The sequence below is a fragment of the Canis lupus genome, chromosome 24 (assembly GCF_011100685.1).
Source record: "Canis lupus familiaris isolate Mischka breed German Shepherd chromosome 24, alternate assembly UU_Cfam_GSD_1.0, whole genome shotgun sequence".
Classification (NCBI taxonomy): Eukaryota; Metazoa; Chordata; class Mammalia; order Carnivora; family Canidae; genus Canis; species Canis lupus.
In genome coordinates this window covers 21,759,787-21,778,251 of record NC_049245.1, presented here as the reverse complement: position 1 = coordinate 21,778,251, position 18,465 = coordinate 21,759,787, and the positions used below count along the sequence as shown (strand labels likewise).

The window sequence follows — 18,465 nt, the reverse complement described above, 5'->3', positions numbered from 1 at the left end:
CTGTTCTCTATGTGTGTGAGGAAAATGCAGAAATGCTCAGACTCAGTTGTCAGTACAGCTGTTTTAAGGAGAGATTGCTGCACAAAAACCGAAGCGGTAGTGAAGGGCAATGGGTCCCGGCAGCCCCTTCCGACCCCCCATCTGACGGCTCACACTGTGTGGCTTCCTCTATGTTTCCTACTGCTGCAGTAACGAATTACCACAAGGTAAAGAAAAAGGCTAATGAGCAAGTAAGAATCAGTAAGCCTCCAGTGTAGACATCAACCTCCAGCCAGCAGGGTGATTTCTACAATTTCAACTCAAATCCCTCTCCTTTGAGACTCCATGCAGTCTCTGAGAGGTCTCTCTGCTCCTTTGCTGGTTGTTAACTAGCAGCTGCTGGCTCTGTACCTGTTAGGTTAACTTTGGGTAAACAGCAGGGGCTTCTGGCAACCCCTGGTGACACATACCCACTGATAATTAATACTGAGCATATGACTCAAGCATGGTCAGATTGAGTCACATTGGCCAACAGGAATAAGTGCCCAATGTGACAGTCACCATTGCTGTTCAGAGTGAGTGCCTTTGGTTCGTGTTAAAGCTGGGAGCAAAGTGTCATCCAAAGAACGGGAGGAAAGGTCTTTTCTAGAAACATCGTTCTAACTTCTACAATGAGGAAATTGAGCCCAGAGAATCCAAATGACATGCGCAACATCAGAAAGCCAGAAGCCACCCTCCCAGTTCCTAATTGAGGGCTTTTCCCACTAAATACTGTTGTGTTCTTCCTGACCCTGAGACAATTATCCCAAAGCAATCCAAGTCCCCTTGACCATGAACATTGTAAAAACTGAACTGTAGTGGAGAGAAACAGAACAGCAGCAAGGCAAGGTATCCGTTTTACCGTGATGTCCTTAAACTGTCTCCAACAATAGAAAAACCACTACTAGATATCTTCACATCTTGGAAACGCCAAGGATGGGAGGGACTTCCTTGTAGTAGTCTTTAAGAATTCACTGAACATTCTGTGCAGTCTTTAACCAAGTTCCAAGGTCAAGAGAAACATCAGAAAATATGTGTGTGTCAGAGGACATTATTCAGGGATTAGTCCCCTGGAGTGATCTGGGCTAGATTTCCGTTTCCAGAACCACCCTTGGAAAGTCCTCAACAAGATAGCACACTGTCTCCAACATATTTCATTGAAGTTCAAATGGTAATCCAGGGGCAGGAGAGCTCCCTAGAGGTGCCCTTTTGCAGTGATTGAGCAGGTGACAACAGAAAAATATAAATATGGAAGTAGGCTTGGTGTGGTTAGAACCGACGGCCTGTTAAAAATTCTGAAAATACTCAAGTTGAAATAGCTCTTTCCAATTCAATCTCCCTGTTTGGCAGATGTGGAAATTCAAGTCCAGAAAAGGAGAGTGACTTGTTACAAGTCACGCAGTGTGGCAGTGACGGAAGTGAGTGAGATTAGATTTCCTGCCCCTGCTCTTCCCAAAAGACACATCATAGCCCCAGGCAGGGTTAAGAAAGACAAAGGGTATTCTCTTTCCGAATCTGATCTGAAGGGTTGGAGACAAAAATCAATTATGTAGGTCTGTCTGAAAATGCAGAGTTCTAAGACTTTAAGATATAGAAAGGCTTTGCCAAAGGCCAATAAACATTTTCTTTTGGCATGAGTGCCAGTAACATTGACATCACAGCAGCCAAAAGGAGCTTTCCATTTTACAGATATGTATGCCAGGATAATGTCATTAACCATGCTTTTGGGAGGGGTTTATATTTTCTTTTTTTGTTGTTGTTTTTAAAGATTTTATTTATTTATTCATGAAAGACACAGAAAAAGGTAGAGACGTAGGCAGAGGGAGAAGCAGGCTCCAGGCAGGGAGCCTGAGCCTGATGTGGGACTTGATCCTGAGACTACGGATCACACCCTGAGCCAGCGGCAGGTGCTCAACTGCTGAGCCACCCAGGCGTCCCTATATTTTCTTTTAAAAATTTAATTACAATGGGGAGAAGCAAACTCAAAACAATGAAACAGTATGCTTCTATTAAAATTCACATTTACAAAGTATGCAGTTAATATGGAAAATATTTGAATTACTACTGCTAAGTGAAAAACACAGGAGATATATATACCCAACACACATCCCAGAAGCGCACATATATCCCAGAAACATCCCAGGCAGGAATGTGAATATGCTAAGAAAAATTCTTTAGTGTAAAGAAAAATCCTTTAGTATATAAACAGACTAAAGTTACATACATGAAAAAAACAGATTACACAAAGATGATCATGGTGGTTGATGTATTTTTTTTTCCTCTTTCTTCCTATTACCATTATCAGCGGTATATAATTAATACTCAACCCTACTTCAGAAACTGAAAAAAAAAAAAAAAAGCTGTAAATCCCACTTGATATTTTTGCATAGAGCAAATTGAGTCACTTTCTAGTCACTTAGCAGATTATCCCTAGGACACTGTGTGTGTGTCCGCACGCGCTCCTGAGTGGGAACATGTCCGGGTCTTGAGACTTTTCAAGTCGGCTTACCACCAAGCCAGCTTGAACAAAGCTGCCCCAAACTGTTTTTCATATTACGGTTTATGACCACAGAGTCTATTTTGTATCTTGACCTGCTGAAAACTCTATCCCACCCCTGCTCCTGAACAAAAGCCCTGGGAATAGTTTTGGTGCCAAAACAAGCTGAGCAACAGCAGTAGGCTACAATTCTTAGCACATTTACATGCTTGCCTGGGATGTTCTGGGATACCAGTTCCATAACTACATGGGTCTCAGCACATCAGACAGGGCAGGTTTTTATGCCTTTCTGGCTAATAAAATTTTAAGGGAAGGGGAGAGGGTAATTGATGCCTTCAGGTTAAGGTTAGTCTGGTGAAATATTTCCCAATAAAACCCAGAGTTTTCTAAGCCTTTTTCCCTACCCCTCCAACTATGGTTTCTCTGGGTGAAATGTCAGCATCTGCCAAAACCGTTTCAGGAAGCTGATACCCTCAGCACATAAGAGCCCTGCTTTGACCTGAGCCCAGTCTCTTATTCTCCTGCAAGAGCAAAAATAACAAAATATTGTGAGACATTTTCAATGTCAGTATCCTTCACTGCAGTGCTAGAAAATAGACTGGGTATGCAAGGAGACAAAGGAAACAAGGGAAAAGTATGTTTTGTCCCCAGGCTTCTTTTTTGTAGCAACTATACTGGCTTCAGCTGGATAACAAATTGTCCTGGAATTCTTGGCGTTGGTGCAAACATGTCAGCTCCCTGGTTACGCCTTCGTCACCACTCAAAGTACCACACACTTTAACCTTCCTGCTCTTTCCATAGGCCTGGGTTTGTCCCGTATCCAGGAAACTTTATATGTTGTCTAAACTGAGCATCCCAGCAGGCTGCAAGGCAGATGGCAGCTCAGGACTCAGAATGTTGACTGAATCCTACCTGGATCCACACCACCACGCTGTAACTCAGCCTGCCTGTGCAGAAATAGGAGCCCAGCCACGTGGTTAACAGCTTTTTTAACTGCTACTCTCAGCAATGAGGAACTTCCCCAGAAGATAAAATTCAGAAGGGAACTGCAAAGGAAGTAATGTCAAGATTTGTCCAAGGGGCCACACAGATTTAACCAGATACTCAAGCCAATGAGCCCCCAAGGCTCAGCTAGGCCAAGAAGAGGTAAAAGACCAGGTGTTGCTGACGTGTGCTCAAGGCCTTAGAACCTCAAGTCACTAGCCTAGGAGTTCTGCAGAGGATCTTGACCCCACTACAGGTCTGCTTCCATGTCATCAGGTCCTCATAAGAGGCTTTCTTTATACTTCAGTCAGGGGAAAGCCAGGACATGTCCACGTAAAACCTGAATGGCATTGTTCAATCCAGAATACATATGAAAAGAGCAAGGTACAAAGCGTAAAGCATGATACTACTTGTAAAAAATAAAAGGAGAGAGATAGAAATACATATATGGTAACTCTGCAAAAGAGCACACCTGGCAGCACCAACTCTGAGGATGGGAACTGAGCAGTTGGAAGAAAAGGTGAACTTTATTTACCTTTGTATCTTGTGAATTCTGAACCATGTGAATGTATAACATTTCAAAGAACAAATTAAAAACAAATGCAGAATACTATAATCTTATTGTTACAAAAAAAAAAAAAAAGAAAAATGCTCTAGAAGTCTATGTACATAAAAACATTCTGGAAGAATATGCAACTGTTATCAGTGGGGTACTCCTGGGAAACGGAGTAAATGGAGTAGGGAAATAAGGAGACTTACTTGCATGGTTATTCTATATGGTCTGTATTATTTTAATTGTTTCCAAAAGACATATTATACTACTTTGGCAATTTTTACTTAAAAGAAAGAAACATTTTTAAGAATTGCAATCTCACCTCCCAAAAGAATCTCTGAGCTCCCCCAGTACTTTCTGTGTTTCACATTACTCAGTCACATCTTATCTTGTGTTATAATGCCTTGTATACAGGTCTCATCCCTGTTCAACTCTGGAGCGGCTGCAACTATAGCCTGTCTACCACCCAAGCTCCAGTCTCCAGGGACAAAACTGTGCAAAAGAACCAGCAAGGAATAAAACAGCAGTCAAGATGGCAACAAAGCAATCACACAAGGGCAAAATGACCAACCAAATTAAGAGTGGACAGTAATCTTACAAATATGTTAAAGAGCACAAGACTATTAGCAATGGGGAAACCATGACCAAGTCAAAACAACATTGAAAACAGAGTCTTTCCCAGAAATTGTGAGAATTCTAACCATCTGCATGTGCGCATGAGCTAGGAGCTTTGCAAAATTGCCAAGCGAAGTGTGACAGCCAGATTTCTCAGTAAAATTAAGTAAGTTCCTATCAGAGGACATGTTCTTTGCTTAGGAAAATTTCAGAGCAACCTCAGAGTGTTGAAAGAGAAGCTCCCGCCAGAATATAGCCTGAAGGGATAAAGAACCTGACTTCCTCTGTAAGATAAAAGTGGAAATTTTGAGCTTCAGAAGAAATGGTAGACTGTGTTAGAAATAAGGGTCATGTGAGATGGTCCCAAAAGAGAACTCAGTATGAGACAGACAGAACTGAGGAGAAACAGCCAGCTGTTGGGAAACTGAGGAAGTCTGGGAAGCAGGAAGCAATGGATGTCTGCATCTCAATTTTAAGCTCTTTGCTCTCAAGTAATGTAATCCCATTCCTTTGACTCTCCAAAACTGTCATATATTACCATCCCAACATGGGTCTGTGTGGAGAGGGTAATCCAGAAGGATCCCCTAGGTCTGTAATTCTTGGTAATACTCTTTCCAGAAACCTCAATTTGAGGTCTGGATTTATTCTCCTATCTGAAATGACTAAAAACAAAAAATGGGCAAAATACATAAAACACCTGATAGAAGTATATGAATGATGTATAAGAATGACAGTGGACTGTCAGAAAACTAATACGAGAGAAGGGAAGGCTACAGAGGATAGACACAGAGGAGCTCAAGGATTGAACAGGAAAAAAACCCAACAACAAGAGGTGACCAGAAACAATGAAGGCCCTCCAGGAATCTAAGAACGGAGGAGGACTTGGGATAGAACTGGATTTCTCATAGGGCTGATATCTGGGTACCCTCCTCAACTACTCTCTTTCTTGCACACCACAACCAATATGTCAGCAAGTCTTGCCGGTTACAACTTCAAGATACACTCAGAACCCAACCATTTCTCATCACCTCCACTGCTACTACCCCAGACCAGGCTCCTACTAGCTCATACATTCCTGTTTCCAACCTTACATGCCCTCCATCCCATTCCATTCTATTCTTCACAAAGCAGTAGGAGAAACATTTACCACGTGATAGAAGAGACGACAGTTACTGGCTTATGGTCTGTCTTCCCTCCTAAAAGGTAGCTCCGTGAAAGCAAGTTCTTCTATTTCTGTTCATTGCTGTATTCCCAGAGACTATGTAAGTAGTTCCAAAGTAGGTATAGTAGCATCAAATAAATAGTTAAATGATTTACATAAGTAGGTATAGACCTGTATACTAGACTTCTAGGAAATGAATAAAGGAACTGTATTTTGCACCAGTCTGTGGGTCTTCAGGAGGCTCAGGGATCTGCAAATCATGTCTTGCTTTGTATCCATCACTGAATCTACAATGGCCTGTTAATAATGCTCACTGAATGAACAAATGAAAGGAACATAAAATAGGTTTACTATCTTCTATGGTCACTGGAACTGGCCTGGGCAGGATATAGATGCTTTTATATCTCTTAGCACAGGAGTAGAGCATGAGTAAAGAGTAGAGTTCATAGATGATGTCAAGTCTAAAAGAAATACCCTATTTAACATGGATCTAGCAAATTTTGTGCCAGCTACAAAAGAATTTAGAGATGACTAACATAACTTTTGTTTTCAAGGAGTAAGAAAATTTTAGCTATCTGGGTCTCTACCAGTTTCTGAACAAGTGCAAATAATTTGTGGTATAATTGTTCTACTAGAGACATATAGAAGAAACATTTGGGAGGCACACAGAAGGAAGAGATCATCCCAGCAGAGGTCAGGTGGTCAAGAAAGGACTTATGAAAAAGATTTTACTTTAGTCTTGTAAAGAAGTTTACCAGCTGAGAAAAAGCACATTTAGGGAAGAAGGCACATGTCTGTGTGAAGGTATAACACACACGATTGCCTTTCAGAGTGGTTCCTGGGAGGGAGTTCAAAATATGCAAGGATAGAAAAACATTACAAAGCACTTTCCTCTAAGGACAGAGCCTCTGCTTTAAAAAGTTCCTGGACCCTTCCCTCCTAAGTACCCATTTACCCCAATAAGATGTACCTCCCAAGGGGCCTGATAGAATTAAAAACATGAAGTAACAAAATCAGGGAGGGGAAGAAAAACATGTTTATTCCATTCCAGTTTATGGAGGACTTAAAAAGTGTACCACATGGCATTCTGTTATTATCAGCACTGACAAGGGAAGACAGTGCCTTAACAGCAGCTCTGCCCTAAAGTCTGCTGATGGCTGCTGCAAAGCTCCCTGTCAGTCCATGGTCTTCCTCATGATTGCATGGTTAATGAAGCTTCCACCCTTTGTAGAGACAGGCTCCTTAACTCAAAATTCATTTTGTGCAGAGATGAGGAAAGAATCTGATATATTAACTGTTCCTCAGGTAAGCCATGACTTAAATTCTATCTTAGTATTTAACTATCTTTATTTTCTGATTAAAATAGAAAGAAGGGGGGAGAGGGCAAAGAGGCAAAAGAAAGTATACTGTGCTGATACTAGTCAGAGTTAAGACTCATTAAAGGTTGACTGATGTGAGTTCAAAGGAAATAACTACATGGAATCAGAGCAAGATATGCATGAGTCTCATTATTAGCCTCAATAATGTAGGAAAACAATTCTCAACAAGACTGGAGTCCACACTTGTCAAGTATGCTGCTGTGCATGAGCAGGTAAAGTCTGGAGAAATGGGTTCTTTCTATTGCCCTGGTGACAAGGAAAGAAGGCTCCTGGTTTCATGAAAAGAGAAGCTCCTCTTCCTAGGTGGTGCCTGTAGCTCACAGCTGAGGTTAGCAGTGGAATCGAGTGGAGAACTTGGGAGAAACAGGCACAGTCAGAGGCTGGTCACTTGACTTTACTTCCACACCCTGGTATTTGCGTATTGGATTTGCCTTGTGTACCTGCAGAGTAAGGAAAGATAGTTACCACTGATCAGGATATGAGAACTATGCATATAGTTGTTTTAATCTTTTTCTTCTTGAGAAAATGCTTACATAGTCTTACAGATCCAAGTCACTAATCCAAAGGTGGGGGTGGTGGAGGAGGCGAGGCAACACAGCATAATGGAAAAACACACGAACTTTGGAGCCAAGTAGGTTTCTATTCAGATCTTGCGGGATCCCTCAACTTGCATTAAAGAACATTAAGCCTAACTCCAACTTGATTGTTTATTACAGAAAAGAGATATATTAAGAATCTGCCAGAGGAGGGGGTGGGGGGATAGGTTAACATTAAGGAGGGCGGGATCCCTGGGTGGCACAGCGGTTTGGCGCCTGCCTTTGGCCCAGGGCGCGATCCTGGAGACCCGGGATCGAATCCCACGTTGGGCTCCCGGTGCATGGAGCCTGCTTCTCCCTCTGCCTGTGTCTCTGCCTCTCTCTCTCTCTGTCTCTTTCTCTCTCTCTCTCTGTGACTATCATAAATAAATAAAAATTTTTAAAAAATAAAAATAAATAAAAAAAAACATCAAGGAGGGCATGTGATGTAATGAGTACTGGGTATTATATAAGACTGATGAATCACTAAACTCTACCTTTGAAACTAATAATACACTATATGTAAAACAACAACAACCCCAAAAAATGAATCTGTCAGGGGATCATCTTAAGCTTATTGAGTCTTAATATTCACCAAAACCATGGACAAAACAAACAAACAAAAAACAACGACAAAAAACCCCCCCAATAACCAGGAAGAGTTGCTGGAAGAAGGCCATCCATCCTTCTGGGCAGTCTAAAATCAATCCTGTATTAAGTCAGGTTAGACGACAGCTAACTAGCATTGCCTAAACTGTACTTTAGCAAAGCCTATACTGAGAATCACTGTAAGTAGCACCTCTATGATGGGGATAAACACAAGAGGCAGTACCAAGTGTTGAAGAAAAATCAAAGAACTTCAGGCTGGAAAAAAGGCTGGTTTTGTGAACATATTCTAGAGCAGGGACTATATTATTTTTTTCACTTAATCAGCAAATGGCAGCTTGGATTTTGCCAAGAAGCTAGTCCCTTTAATAATTTGTCTCTAGAGCCTTCCTTGAGGTCACAGTCATCTCTGTCAACAGCAGTATCAACAGCTGGCCTAGGCTTTTTATTTGTTTATTTAATTTATTTTTAAAAATTTATTTGTTCAGAAGAGACACAGAGAGAGAGAGAGAGAGAGGCAGAGACACAGGCCGAGGGAGAAGCAGGCTCCACACAGGGAGCCCGATGCAGGACTCGATCCCAGGACTGGAATCATGCCCCAAACCAAAGGCAGATGCTCAAACCACTGAGCCACCCAGGCATCCCTGGCCTGGCCTTTTTAGACAAAACTGCAACAACCTATGAATTTATAATAATGATCCTTTAATCAATCACATGAAGTTCCATCTGAAACTCTTCCCTCATTAATGCAGTTAATGTGGCTTGCTGCCCTCCTAATGAAAAAGTCCTTAATGTGAATTAAGCTTTTTTTCTGGATAACTTAATAACTAAATCATCATGCACTGAAGTGTAAATATTGAAGGTCACACAGACTAATATGCACTATCACCAAAAGGAATCTAAGTCAATTAAGAGGAAAATGAAAATATAGTTGCCACATAATTCTCATGTCCTTCTCTAACTACATGTTCTTGTCTAAGTTATAAAATCACATTGGTTTTCTTAAGTCTAAAGGAAATAATAAAATATAAAGATAAGTTAGATAAATATAAAAGTCCTAGGAATGCATCACTGTGCATGCTATGCCATATGATATCCTTCTTATGAAGACCCCTGGAAGAAATTCTGTCTGAATTCAGTTATCAAGAATAATTTTTTTTTTTTTTAAACTAGCTGATTTATATTTCATGAACACTGAGAGTTTTGTAACCAACAGGTTGGTTCCTAAAAAGCCAAAATTATGGCTCAAACTTAGCGGATACATGGATCACAATGTGCACAGTTTTAATGCTGTTCACATCACAACTTTGTTACTATTCTTGGTTTGTGTAATTTTCTGCTTTCACTCATCTTTGATATGTCCTTGTAGGCCACCTTAGATCCTTTCTGGAACAAGGCAAGGTACAGATAAAACAAAAAGAAGACAACCATGGGTTAGTGAATGCTCATGCTGCCCAGTTACCAGTTCTTTCCGTAGCCTGGCCAGCTCCTCCCTCTTCTGCTCTTCCTCCTGGTGCCTGGCCTCCTCCAACTGCTGGACTTTCTGAGCTTCTACCTCAGCCATTCTCTTTTCCAGTTCCTGTCGCTCCTTGGCTCTCTTCTCGGTGGCCAGCTGAAAAGGTTCCTGAACTAGAGAACCAGAAAGGCCCTCTGAGTACAGAAACAGAGAGAATATTGGTGCACAAGCAGGATTTGCATAAACCTATCCCCCTTGATACAGCAACAAAAAGGTTAAACTCTAGGGAAGCCCTGTTAGCAGAAAGGTGGAGTACACCACATACAAAAAGTCCTAGAATTTTAACAGTTGGAAGGTCCTGGAAACCATCTAATTAGGAGAAAAGCAAAGACCCACACAGATGAAACAGCTTGCTCAAAACTACATAGTAATTCTGAGATAGATGTAGGGAGGAGAATTCAATTTTCTGACATCCTACCCAGTGCTTAAGGAATCAAACGTTTATATCTAAGCCGTGTTACATGATGAACTCCAGAAAGAAGTCCTGGCTCTTCTTCCCACACTTACTACTCTTTGGGTAAGTAAGGCCCCTAACTGCTGTTGAAATGTCAGCTGCCTTTGCCCAGGCTCTTGTTCTGGACCCAACACACGTGGCAAACTTAACACAGCTGCTGGGTTCAACAAAGACAAAAAACCTCGTCTAAGAAGAGAACAACTAGAGCCTCTAAAGGCAAATGCTTCTGGTTGACACAGCTGATACTGTCATAACTGAGTCCAAGCATACCCCCTGGGAAGTCTGACAATTCTGCCCTGATTCCCCAAGAGAACATATAACACTACCAGCAATGGATTTCTTCTCTTTCTTGGGAACAAAGGGCTCCTGGGAGATGACAGTGTTTGGACGAGCCTTGAAGCAAGCCGCTTCTTTCTGCTGTTTCAGTTCTTCCTCCAGCTAATAGAAACAAAGTCTGTTAGATAAGCAACAGCATTGGGGCACCTGGGTGGCTCAGTTGGTTAAGTGTCTGCCTTGGGCTCAGACCATGATCCTGGAGTCCTGGGATCAAGCCCCACATCAGGTTCCCCACTCAGCGGGGAGTCTGTTCTTCCTCATGTCCTCATGTTCACTCTCACTCCCTCTCTCAAATAAATAAAAATCTTAAAAAAAAAAAGATAAGCAAAAGCATAACTATCCATGACTGCTGCCTCAGTAACTCAAGACTAATGTTTCTAAATGACTTCATCTAAACCCCAGTTAAAATCTCCTTTACACTGAGTAGATCACACTGACAACCTCTGAATCCACTGAAAACTAGAAAATATCTTTAAGGTACTTTTAAGGTCTATCTGAACATCACAAAAGTAAACATGTGGACATTATATACCCTTGGATGGGATCATCTATAAAATATTCTCTCTCTCCTAAACCCCAAAAGAATCTAACCAGAATTTTTTTTTTTTTTAAGGTTTTATTTATTTAGGGGATCCCTGGGTCGCTCAGCAGTTTGGCGCCTGCCTTTGGTCCAGGGAGCGATCCTGGAGTCCCGGGATTGAGTCCCTCATCGGGCTCCCAGCGTGGAGCCTGCTTCTCCCTCTGCCTGTGTCTCTGCCTCTCTCTCTCTATGTCTATCATGAATGAATAAATAAAATCTTAAAAAAAAAAAAAAAAAAACAAGATTTTATTTATTTATTTGAGAGAAAGTGAGACAGCATAAGTGAGGGGGGAGGGCAGAGAGGAGAGAGAGAGAGAAGCAGACTCCCCGCTGAGCAAGGAGCCCGACTCAGGGCTCAATTTCAGGACCCTGAGATAATGACCTAAGGTGAAGGCAGTCAATTAGCCAACTGAGCCACCCAGGTGCCCCAAATCTAACCAGAATTTTATCAAGTCTCTAGATCTAACTACTCATTTATAGGAAATACAGAAGGTACAGGAACACATTAAATAACACCATGAGACTACAATGATCAAAGTCAGGATTGTGGAAAATTTATAGGACAAACAAGCCAGTCTATCCCACAAGTAATATGTAAATAGAGAAGCCTATAGAGAAAAAGGGATTTAGAGATTTATCAAACAAATGCAATATGTGGGCCTTATTTGGATCCTGATTTGAACAATTCAACTGTCTAAAAAAATTATTAGAGATTTGAGGATTTAAGAACCCTATTTGTCACTACTAAGGGATTACTAATAATCTTTTTATGTGTGATAGTATTATGGGGTTTTTATACTTATTTATTTATTTTTAAAGATTCCACCCATTTATTCATGAGAGACACACACACAGAGAGAGAGAGAGGCAGAGACACAGGCAGAGGGAGAAACAGGCTCCATGCAGGAAGCCCGACTCGGGACTCGACCTCAGCACTCCAGGATCACGCCCTGGGCCAAAGGCAGGTGCCAAACCACTGAGCCACCCAGGGATCCCCTATACTTACATTTTTAAAGATACATACTGAAGATATAAAGATACATATATTTCCTTGCTGTTTTTGGATGAAATGAGGTGATATCTAGATTTACTTCAAAGTAATCCTTTGTAGAAATATCCAGTATAGAGTTAAGTAGGTAGAAATACGGATGAAATAAGATTATCCATGTTTTGTTCATTATAGAACCAACTGACAGGTTCATGGAGGATCATTACGCTATCCTCTCTACGTTTATGTATGTTTAAAAACTTAAAAAAAAATTTTTTATAGGAAATATCCCACACAGACATTTTGTGTCACGGTCCTGGAAAGATTGATTCACTACTACTTCCAAAACAACAGACCTAAGTTTTCCTAGGGAATACCACCACCAAGGGAGCCTATGTGCAGTCATGTAGTCATATCACTTGATTTCCTAGAAAGATTAGCCCAGAACTCCTTTTGGACAGAGTCCACGATAAGTGATGCTACAAAAACATGGACAAACTTAGGGGTTCAGGGGAATTTTTTTTCCAAATAGGGAAGAATTAGATCCCAATTATACCAGCCAACAACCAATTAATTGTTTTTAATCATCTGTCATCTACAAAGAGCAAACAGCACACTATGTTGAGAAAACAGCACACTATACTGAGGATCTATTCTCACCATACTGTTTCTTATCAAAACACCAACAAAAAGGGCTGAACACATAATGAACAAATCTAATAGTGGAATAGATAAGATCTTAAACTCTTGATGCAAAAAATGCCTGTCGGTTTTCACATTCCCCAGATGATCACTGGGAGAAGAGGTCAGCAAACTTCAGCCTGTAGGCCAAACATAGCTTGCAATCCCTTTTTGTATAGCCCTTGAGCGAAGACTGATTTTCACATTTTCAAAGGGTTTAAACACACACACAAACACACACACACACACACATCCAGAATATGTGACAGACTATATGTAACCTAAAATATTTACCATCTAAAATATTTACCTAATCTAAAATATTTACCATCTGGTCTTTTGTTTTTTATTATTTAAAGATTTATTTATGAGAGAGAGAGTGTGCACACAAGCAGGGGAGAGGCAAAGGGAAGGGGGAGACAAGCAGACTCCCTGCTGAGCAGGGAGCCCTACCATGGGGCTCAATCCCAGAATTCTGAGACCATGACCTAAGCTGAAATCAAGAATTGGATGCTTAACCAACTGAGCCACCCAGGCACCCTATTATCTGGTTTTTTATAGAGAAAGTCTGATTCTTGATTTAGAGTGAGAGCTCCTGAAGTAATTCAGTATGTTAGTTCTCACATGAGCTTCAGGGTAGTGGGTCTACCTATTCTAACACACCAACAATGAAGCAATGAACATTTCAGCTGCTCTCCCCGTTCCCCACCTGATGCTTCCATGTCTGTGCCTTCAGAGCACCTCTTCTGTCAGTCTCCAAGCAGAAAGGCTCAATCTGAGTTACGTTCTTCACCTTCTTCTCTGGCAGGTTAATGGTGTCAAAATGAGGCAAAGGAAGCGCCTTAAACTTGGGCACCTAATAGAAACGAAGACATAAGCCTTAAGACCCTAAGGTTTCTCCAGCCAGAAAGTAAGAACTGCTCCAGAATATCTGGATGAATCTGAAATATAGGAAAGGCCAGTTTTCAAAGCAGCATGGTATGTACAGCAGAAAGAATAAGGGGCTCAAAAGGAAATCTAGGTTATCCTCCCAATATTGCCAATAACTGGCAACACGATCATGGGCAAGTCGCTTAATCTCCTTGTGCCAGAAGGGTTATTAAAAACTTCCCCTATTTATACTTCATAAGGTTCTTAGAGGGATCAAAGGAAGTCAGTGATTTTATAGCTAAAAGTGCAACATGAAAGATTATCTGTGACAGATCAAAGAACCGTATTATGTTACTTGCAGAAATGGAAACACCTACCTCTCCTTTCTGCAGTTCTTTTATTTTCTTCTCCTTCTGTAACTGACGTTCTTTGTCTCGAGAATCAAAAGAAAAAGGACATATTTCCACAGTTCTTGCCTCTGGGATTTGGGGCTTAAAAGGTACCCCATAATGTGGCACAGGTTGAGCTCTTATCACTACCGGCTCCTCCTCTTCCTAAGGGAAAAACTGTAGTTTAGACACAAGTTCTCTCTTACCTCCTCAGAATGTGGAGTAAAAAGACGGTATTTGAAAGAAATCGTTAAGGCAAGTCACTCAACCTCCATAGGTGTCTTTGCTTCCTTTTCTACCAAAAAGAGATAATACCTAAGTCATCTACCACTTCATAGGGGGGAGACCAGTGTGAAAGCATTTGATAAAGGACTAACACAATTACTCTTAAAGGATCTAAAGTTTATCACAGGGAGTTGTAAAAACGAAATGAGATCAAACAGTGTGAACAAAATGAAGAACAGAAGAGAGGTACTAACTAAGCATATATCTTGGCCTCTTCTTTGACCCAGCCTCCAGACTCCACTAAAACATGTGACTGGGAGTTAATGGTTGCCAAACCCAGAATAGGACCAAGTAAGCTGTTTGGGTTCAAGCTGGTAACATAAGATTACCGTGTGTTTTAGTTTCAGATGAACCTATAAAAAGGCTTGAGATCTGCTATAAAATTACCCTAACTCTGGATATTTATAGATAAAATGGGAGCTGTAATAAGAAACTAGCCTGATCAATGACAGTTTATGTAAAAAAAAAAAAAAAAAAAAAAAAAAAAAAAGACAGTTTATGTATTCCAATTTCATGAACCATCACCACCCAGTAACCTTAGCAACCCTTGGGTTAATGGAGTTCAAACAAGGCAGATATAACTGCTTAGTATTAATTTTATTATTCATTCATTCATTCATTCATTCTTAGTATGAATTTTAAAAGTCCCCTACTAAATGGTCACAATAGCTCAGGAAAAATAAAATACAGGGCTTGGCAACTTTCGATCCAAGTTATGACAGGCTGATTTTCAATACTATAGAAATGGACAAGCCTCTAATAAGTTGTAACCAGTCACTACTGAAACCCAGAAGATTCATATCCTTACCAACTACTTTGCTCTTGGGAGAGCAAAAAAGATGATCAAGTGTTCATACCCACTGTTAAAGACAACTCCAGATAAGAGTGACTGCCTTGACTTCCATTAAGCTTAAGAAAGAAGAATGTTAAAAAAAAAAAAAGAGAAGAAGAAGAAGAAGAAGAAGAAGAAGAAGAAGAAGAAGAAGAAGAAGAAAGAAGAAAGAAGAAAGAAGAAAGAAGAAAGAAGAAGAAGAAGAAGAAGAAGAATGTTTAAATTGATGAAGTAAAAGGAAGAAAATTCCCTCTATCCCAGGGAATCACCTCATCTTCTTTGGTGGGCATTCGGATTCTGTTCTTCAACGCAAAGGCTGGTGACTTGGGAACAGTGATGGGAAGTACTTTCTTTTCAGGAACACCCTGCAAGGAGTAAGCAATTCAGTTAGACATCACAGAACAATCTCTATTAGGCTGTGTAGTAAGATCAAATCCCTCTCAGGGCACCTGTGTGGCTCAGCTGGTTGAGTGTCATGATACCCCTCTGTGTGGTTCAGCTTGGGTCATGATACCCCTCTGCCTCTGCCTGCCAATACCCTTGCTTGTGCTCTGTCAAATAAATAAAATCTTAAAAAAAAAAAAAAAAAGAAAGAAAGAAAGAAAAGAAAAAGATCAAATCCCTCTTCTTAAGGGGGAATTCATATACCAGGAATAAAAAAAAAGGCTAGCAATTTAGTATGTTGCTGTTTACCCAAGTAAGACAAAGGCACCCTGTAACACAGTAGCATTCCAGAGGTAGATTATCATACAAAAGAGTAGCAAATAATAAGGGCATGGCTGGAGTACTATATTCAGTAAAAATAGGATTCATCACAATCTTTTTCGGTACTTATGAAAAACACACACCAGAACTGAAAAACTAATGCCAAAATTGTATTGCTTCTTTCCCTTTCTATAATCTCTCAAATACAAAAATAAAAAAAGACTTCCAAATGTATCCAGAATCAGAGTAGGTATCATCCATTTTCTTAAACCTATTCCTCATACAACTCTACAATGAAAATGTATGTTCAAACACATCACCCTTGGGGTGCCTGACTGGCTCAGTCAGTGGAGCATGTGGCTCTTGATCTCACTGTTGCCAGTCCGAACCCCATGGTAGGTATAGAGATTACTTAAAAGTAAAATATTGGGAAAAAAAAATTAAAAATAAATAAATAAATAAAATATTGGGTAGCTCGGGTGGCTCAGTAGTTTAGTGCTGCCTTCAGCCCAGGGTGTGGTCCTGGAGATCAGGGACCAAGTCCACATCGGGCTCCCTGCATGGAGCCTGCTTCTCCCTCTGCCTGTGTCTCTACCTCTCTGTGTGTATCTCATAAATAAATAAATAAATAAATAAATAAATAAATAAGTAAGTAAGTAAGTAAGTAAGTAAGTAAAATCTTTAAAAATAAAAATCAAATATTAAGGGCAGCCTGGATGGCTCAGCAGTTTAGCGCCGCCTTCAGCCCAGGGCCTGATCCTGGAGACCCGGGATCGAGTCCCACATCAGGCTCCCTACATGGAGCCTGCTTCTCCCTCTGCCTGTGTCTGTGCCTCTCTCGCTCTCTCTGTCTCCAATGAATGAATGAATGAATGAATGAATAAATAAATAAATAAAATATTTTTAGAAATCACCCTCAAAAGGCAAATGGGAAAAGGTATTGGGCAAGTTAGTCTGCCAAATTTTCCTCTGCCAAACAAAAAAACAAAAACAAGCAGTTCACAAAGATACATGAGACTCGATCTCAATAATTTTTAAAAATATAAATTAAATCAGGTTATTCTTCACCTATAAGACTGAGTAACATTTTAAAGACTGATTAATACCAGTGTTGACATGTAGGAAGAGAAGCAGGCACTCACATACAGTTGGATAAGAGTATAGGTCATAAATTAGTACAACCTTTGGGAATTAGTTTTTAGATTTTTAAGTAGTCATACTTTCACCCAATATTCTACACCCAGCATTTGACCTCTAGTTTAGTGTTTGCTTTTAGGTATTATTTTAAAATAGTTTTATAAGAATAAAAAATTGCAAAAAATTATTTATCAAGAAAGGATCAGTTAAATCCTTTTTTAAATTGTGGTGCAGCCACACAAAAGAATATTATACAGCCATGAAAATGAATTAAATAAATCTTTATTACTGACATATTACAGTGTTCATAATATTGAAGGGAGAGGGACAAGTTGCTGAAATAGGGAATATTATTTTTTGTTTTTAAAATATCTGTAATTAACTTAAGCATAGAAAATAAAAATCTGAGAACAGCTATTAACTCTCATACCTCTTTGAGAGTAGATTAAGAGAAGCAACTAATTTTTCTATATTCCATAATTCTCACACATTCAACTACTCTGAGGATTTTTTCCTTTATGATTCCAAAACACTGTCAACATTTCAAATCCTCAGACTGAGTTACATGTACTATATTGTGCACATCATTCAAAACTAACATATTCTAGAAAGTCGTTCCTTAAGCACTTCCTGATTCTCATAGAATTTATCACAAATTTGGCAGTTAATCCTAACTACAAAATGGTATCTCTTGGGCTTTTCTAAACAAAGTATACAATCAAATCAATTAAAAAACAAAATCAAAACTGCTGTATCATTTACAACAGCCAAACCACAGAAGCAGTCCAAGTATTAACTGATAGGTAAATGGATAAAGATGTGGTGATATATACGCACAGCACCCTCCCCAATACCAATGGCATATTATCCAGCCATTACAAAAAGAATGAAATCTTGCCATTTACAACAACATGGATGGAGTCAGAGAGTAGAGTGCTAAACAAAGTCAGTCAGTCAGAGAAAGAAAAATACCATATGATTTCACTTGTGCATAATTTAAAAAACAAATGAGCAAAGGAAAAGAGAGAGAGACTCTTAACTATAGAGAACAAACTAATGGTTGGTTACTGGAGGGGAGGTCGGTAGGGGGATGGGAGAAATAGGGGATGGGGGTTAAAGAGTATATTTATCATGATAAAAAAGTAAAATAAAATGGTAAAATCAAACTCTTATTTGTTACATTCACATGTGTATGTTGCCTCCCTCAACCCTCCATTCTGCTTTCTCTCTCTCTCTTCACCACCATACACAGGCTACACCACTGATTCCCTGTACCAGTCTACTAGCCCTGTAATAGTCTTTC

The 18,465-nt window shown here is 40.0% G+C and overlaps 1 protein-coding gene across 9 annotated transcripts in view; it reads right to left on the bottom strand.

Annotated features, from left to right (window-relative positions):
* Positions 1-4,007: 4,007 nt before the first annotated feature.
* Positions 4,008-18,465, bottom strand: part of TPX2 (TPX2 microtubule nucleation factor) — a 75,304-nt gene continuing 60,846 nt past the window's right edge. For 7 of the 9 annotated variants that reach the window (XM_038571925.1, XM_038571922.1, XM_038571923.1 and 4 more), the window contains 6 exons: positions 15,590-15,685; positions 14,192-14,368; positions 13,654-13,800; positions 10,686-10,797; positions 9,852-10,039; positions 4,008-7,648 (listed from right to left, as the gene is read on the bottom strand). In XM_038571925.1, the coding sequence (XP_038427853.1) occupies positions 7,538-7,648; positions 9,852-10,039; positions 10,686-10,797; positions 13,654-13,800; positions 14,192-14,368; positions 15,590-15,685 (831 nt within the window). In that variant the 3' untranslated portion in view covers positions 4,008-7,537. The remainder of the gene's footprint in view (positions 7,649-9,851; positions 10,040-10,685; positions 10,798-13,653; positions 13,801-14,191; positions 14,369-15,589; positions 15,686-18,465) is intronic. The other 2 variants (XM_038571926.1, XM_038571928.1) reach the window with 1 other exon arrangement.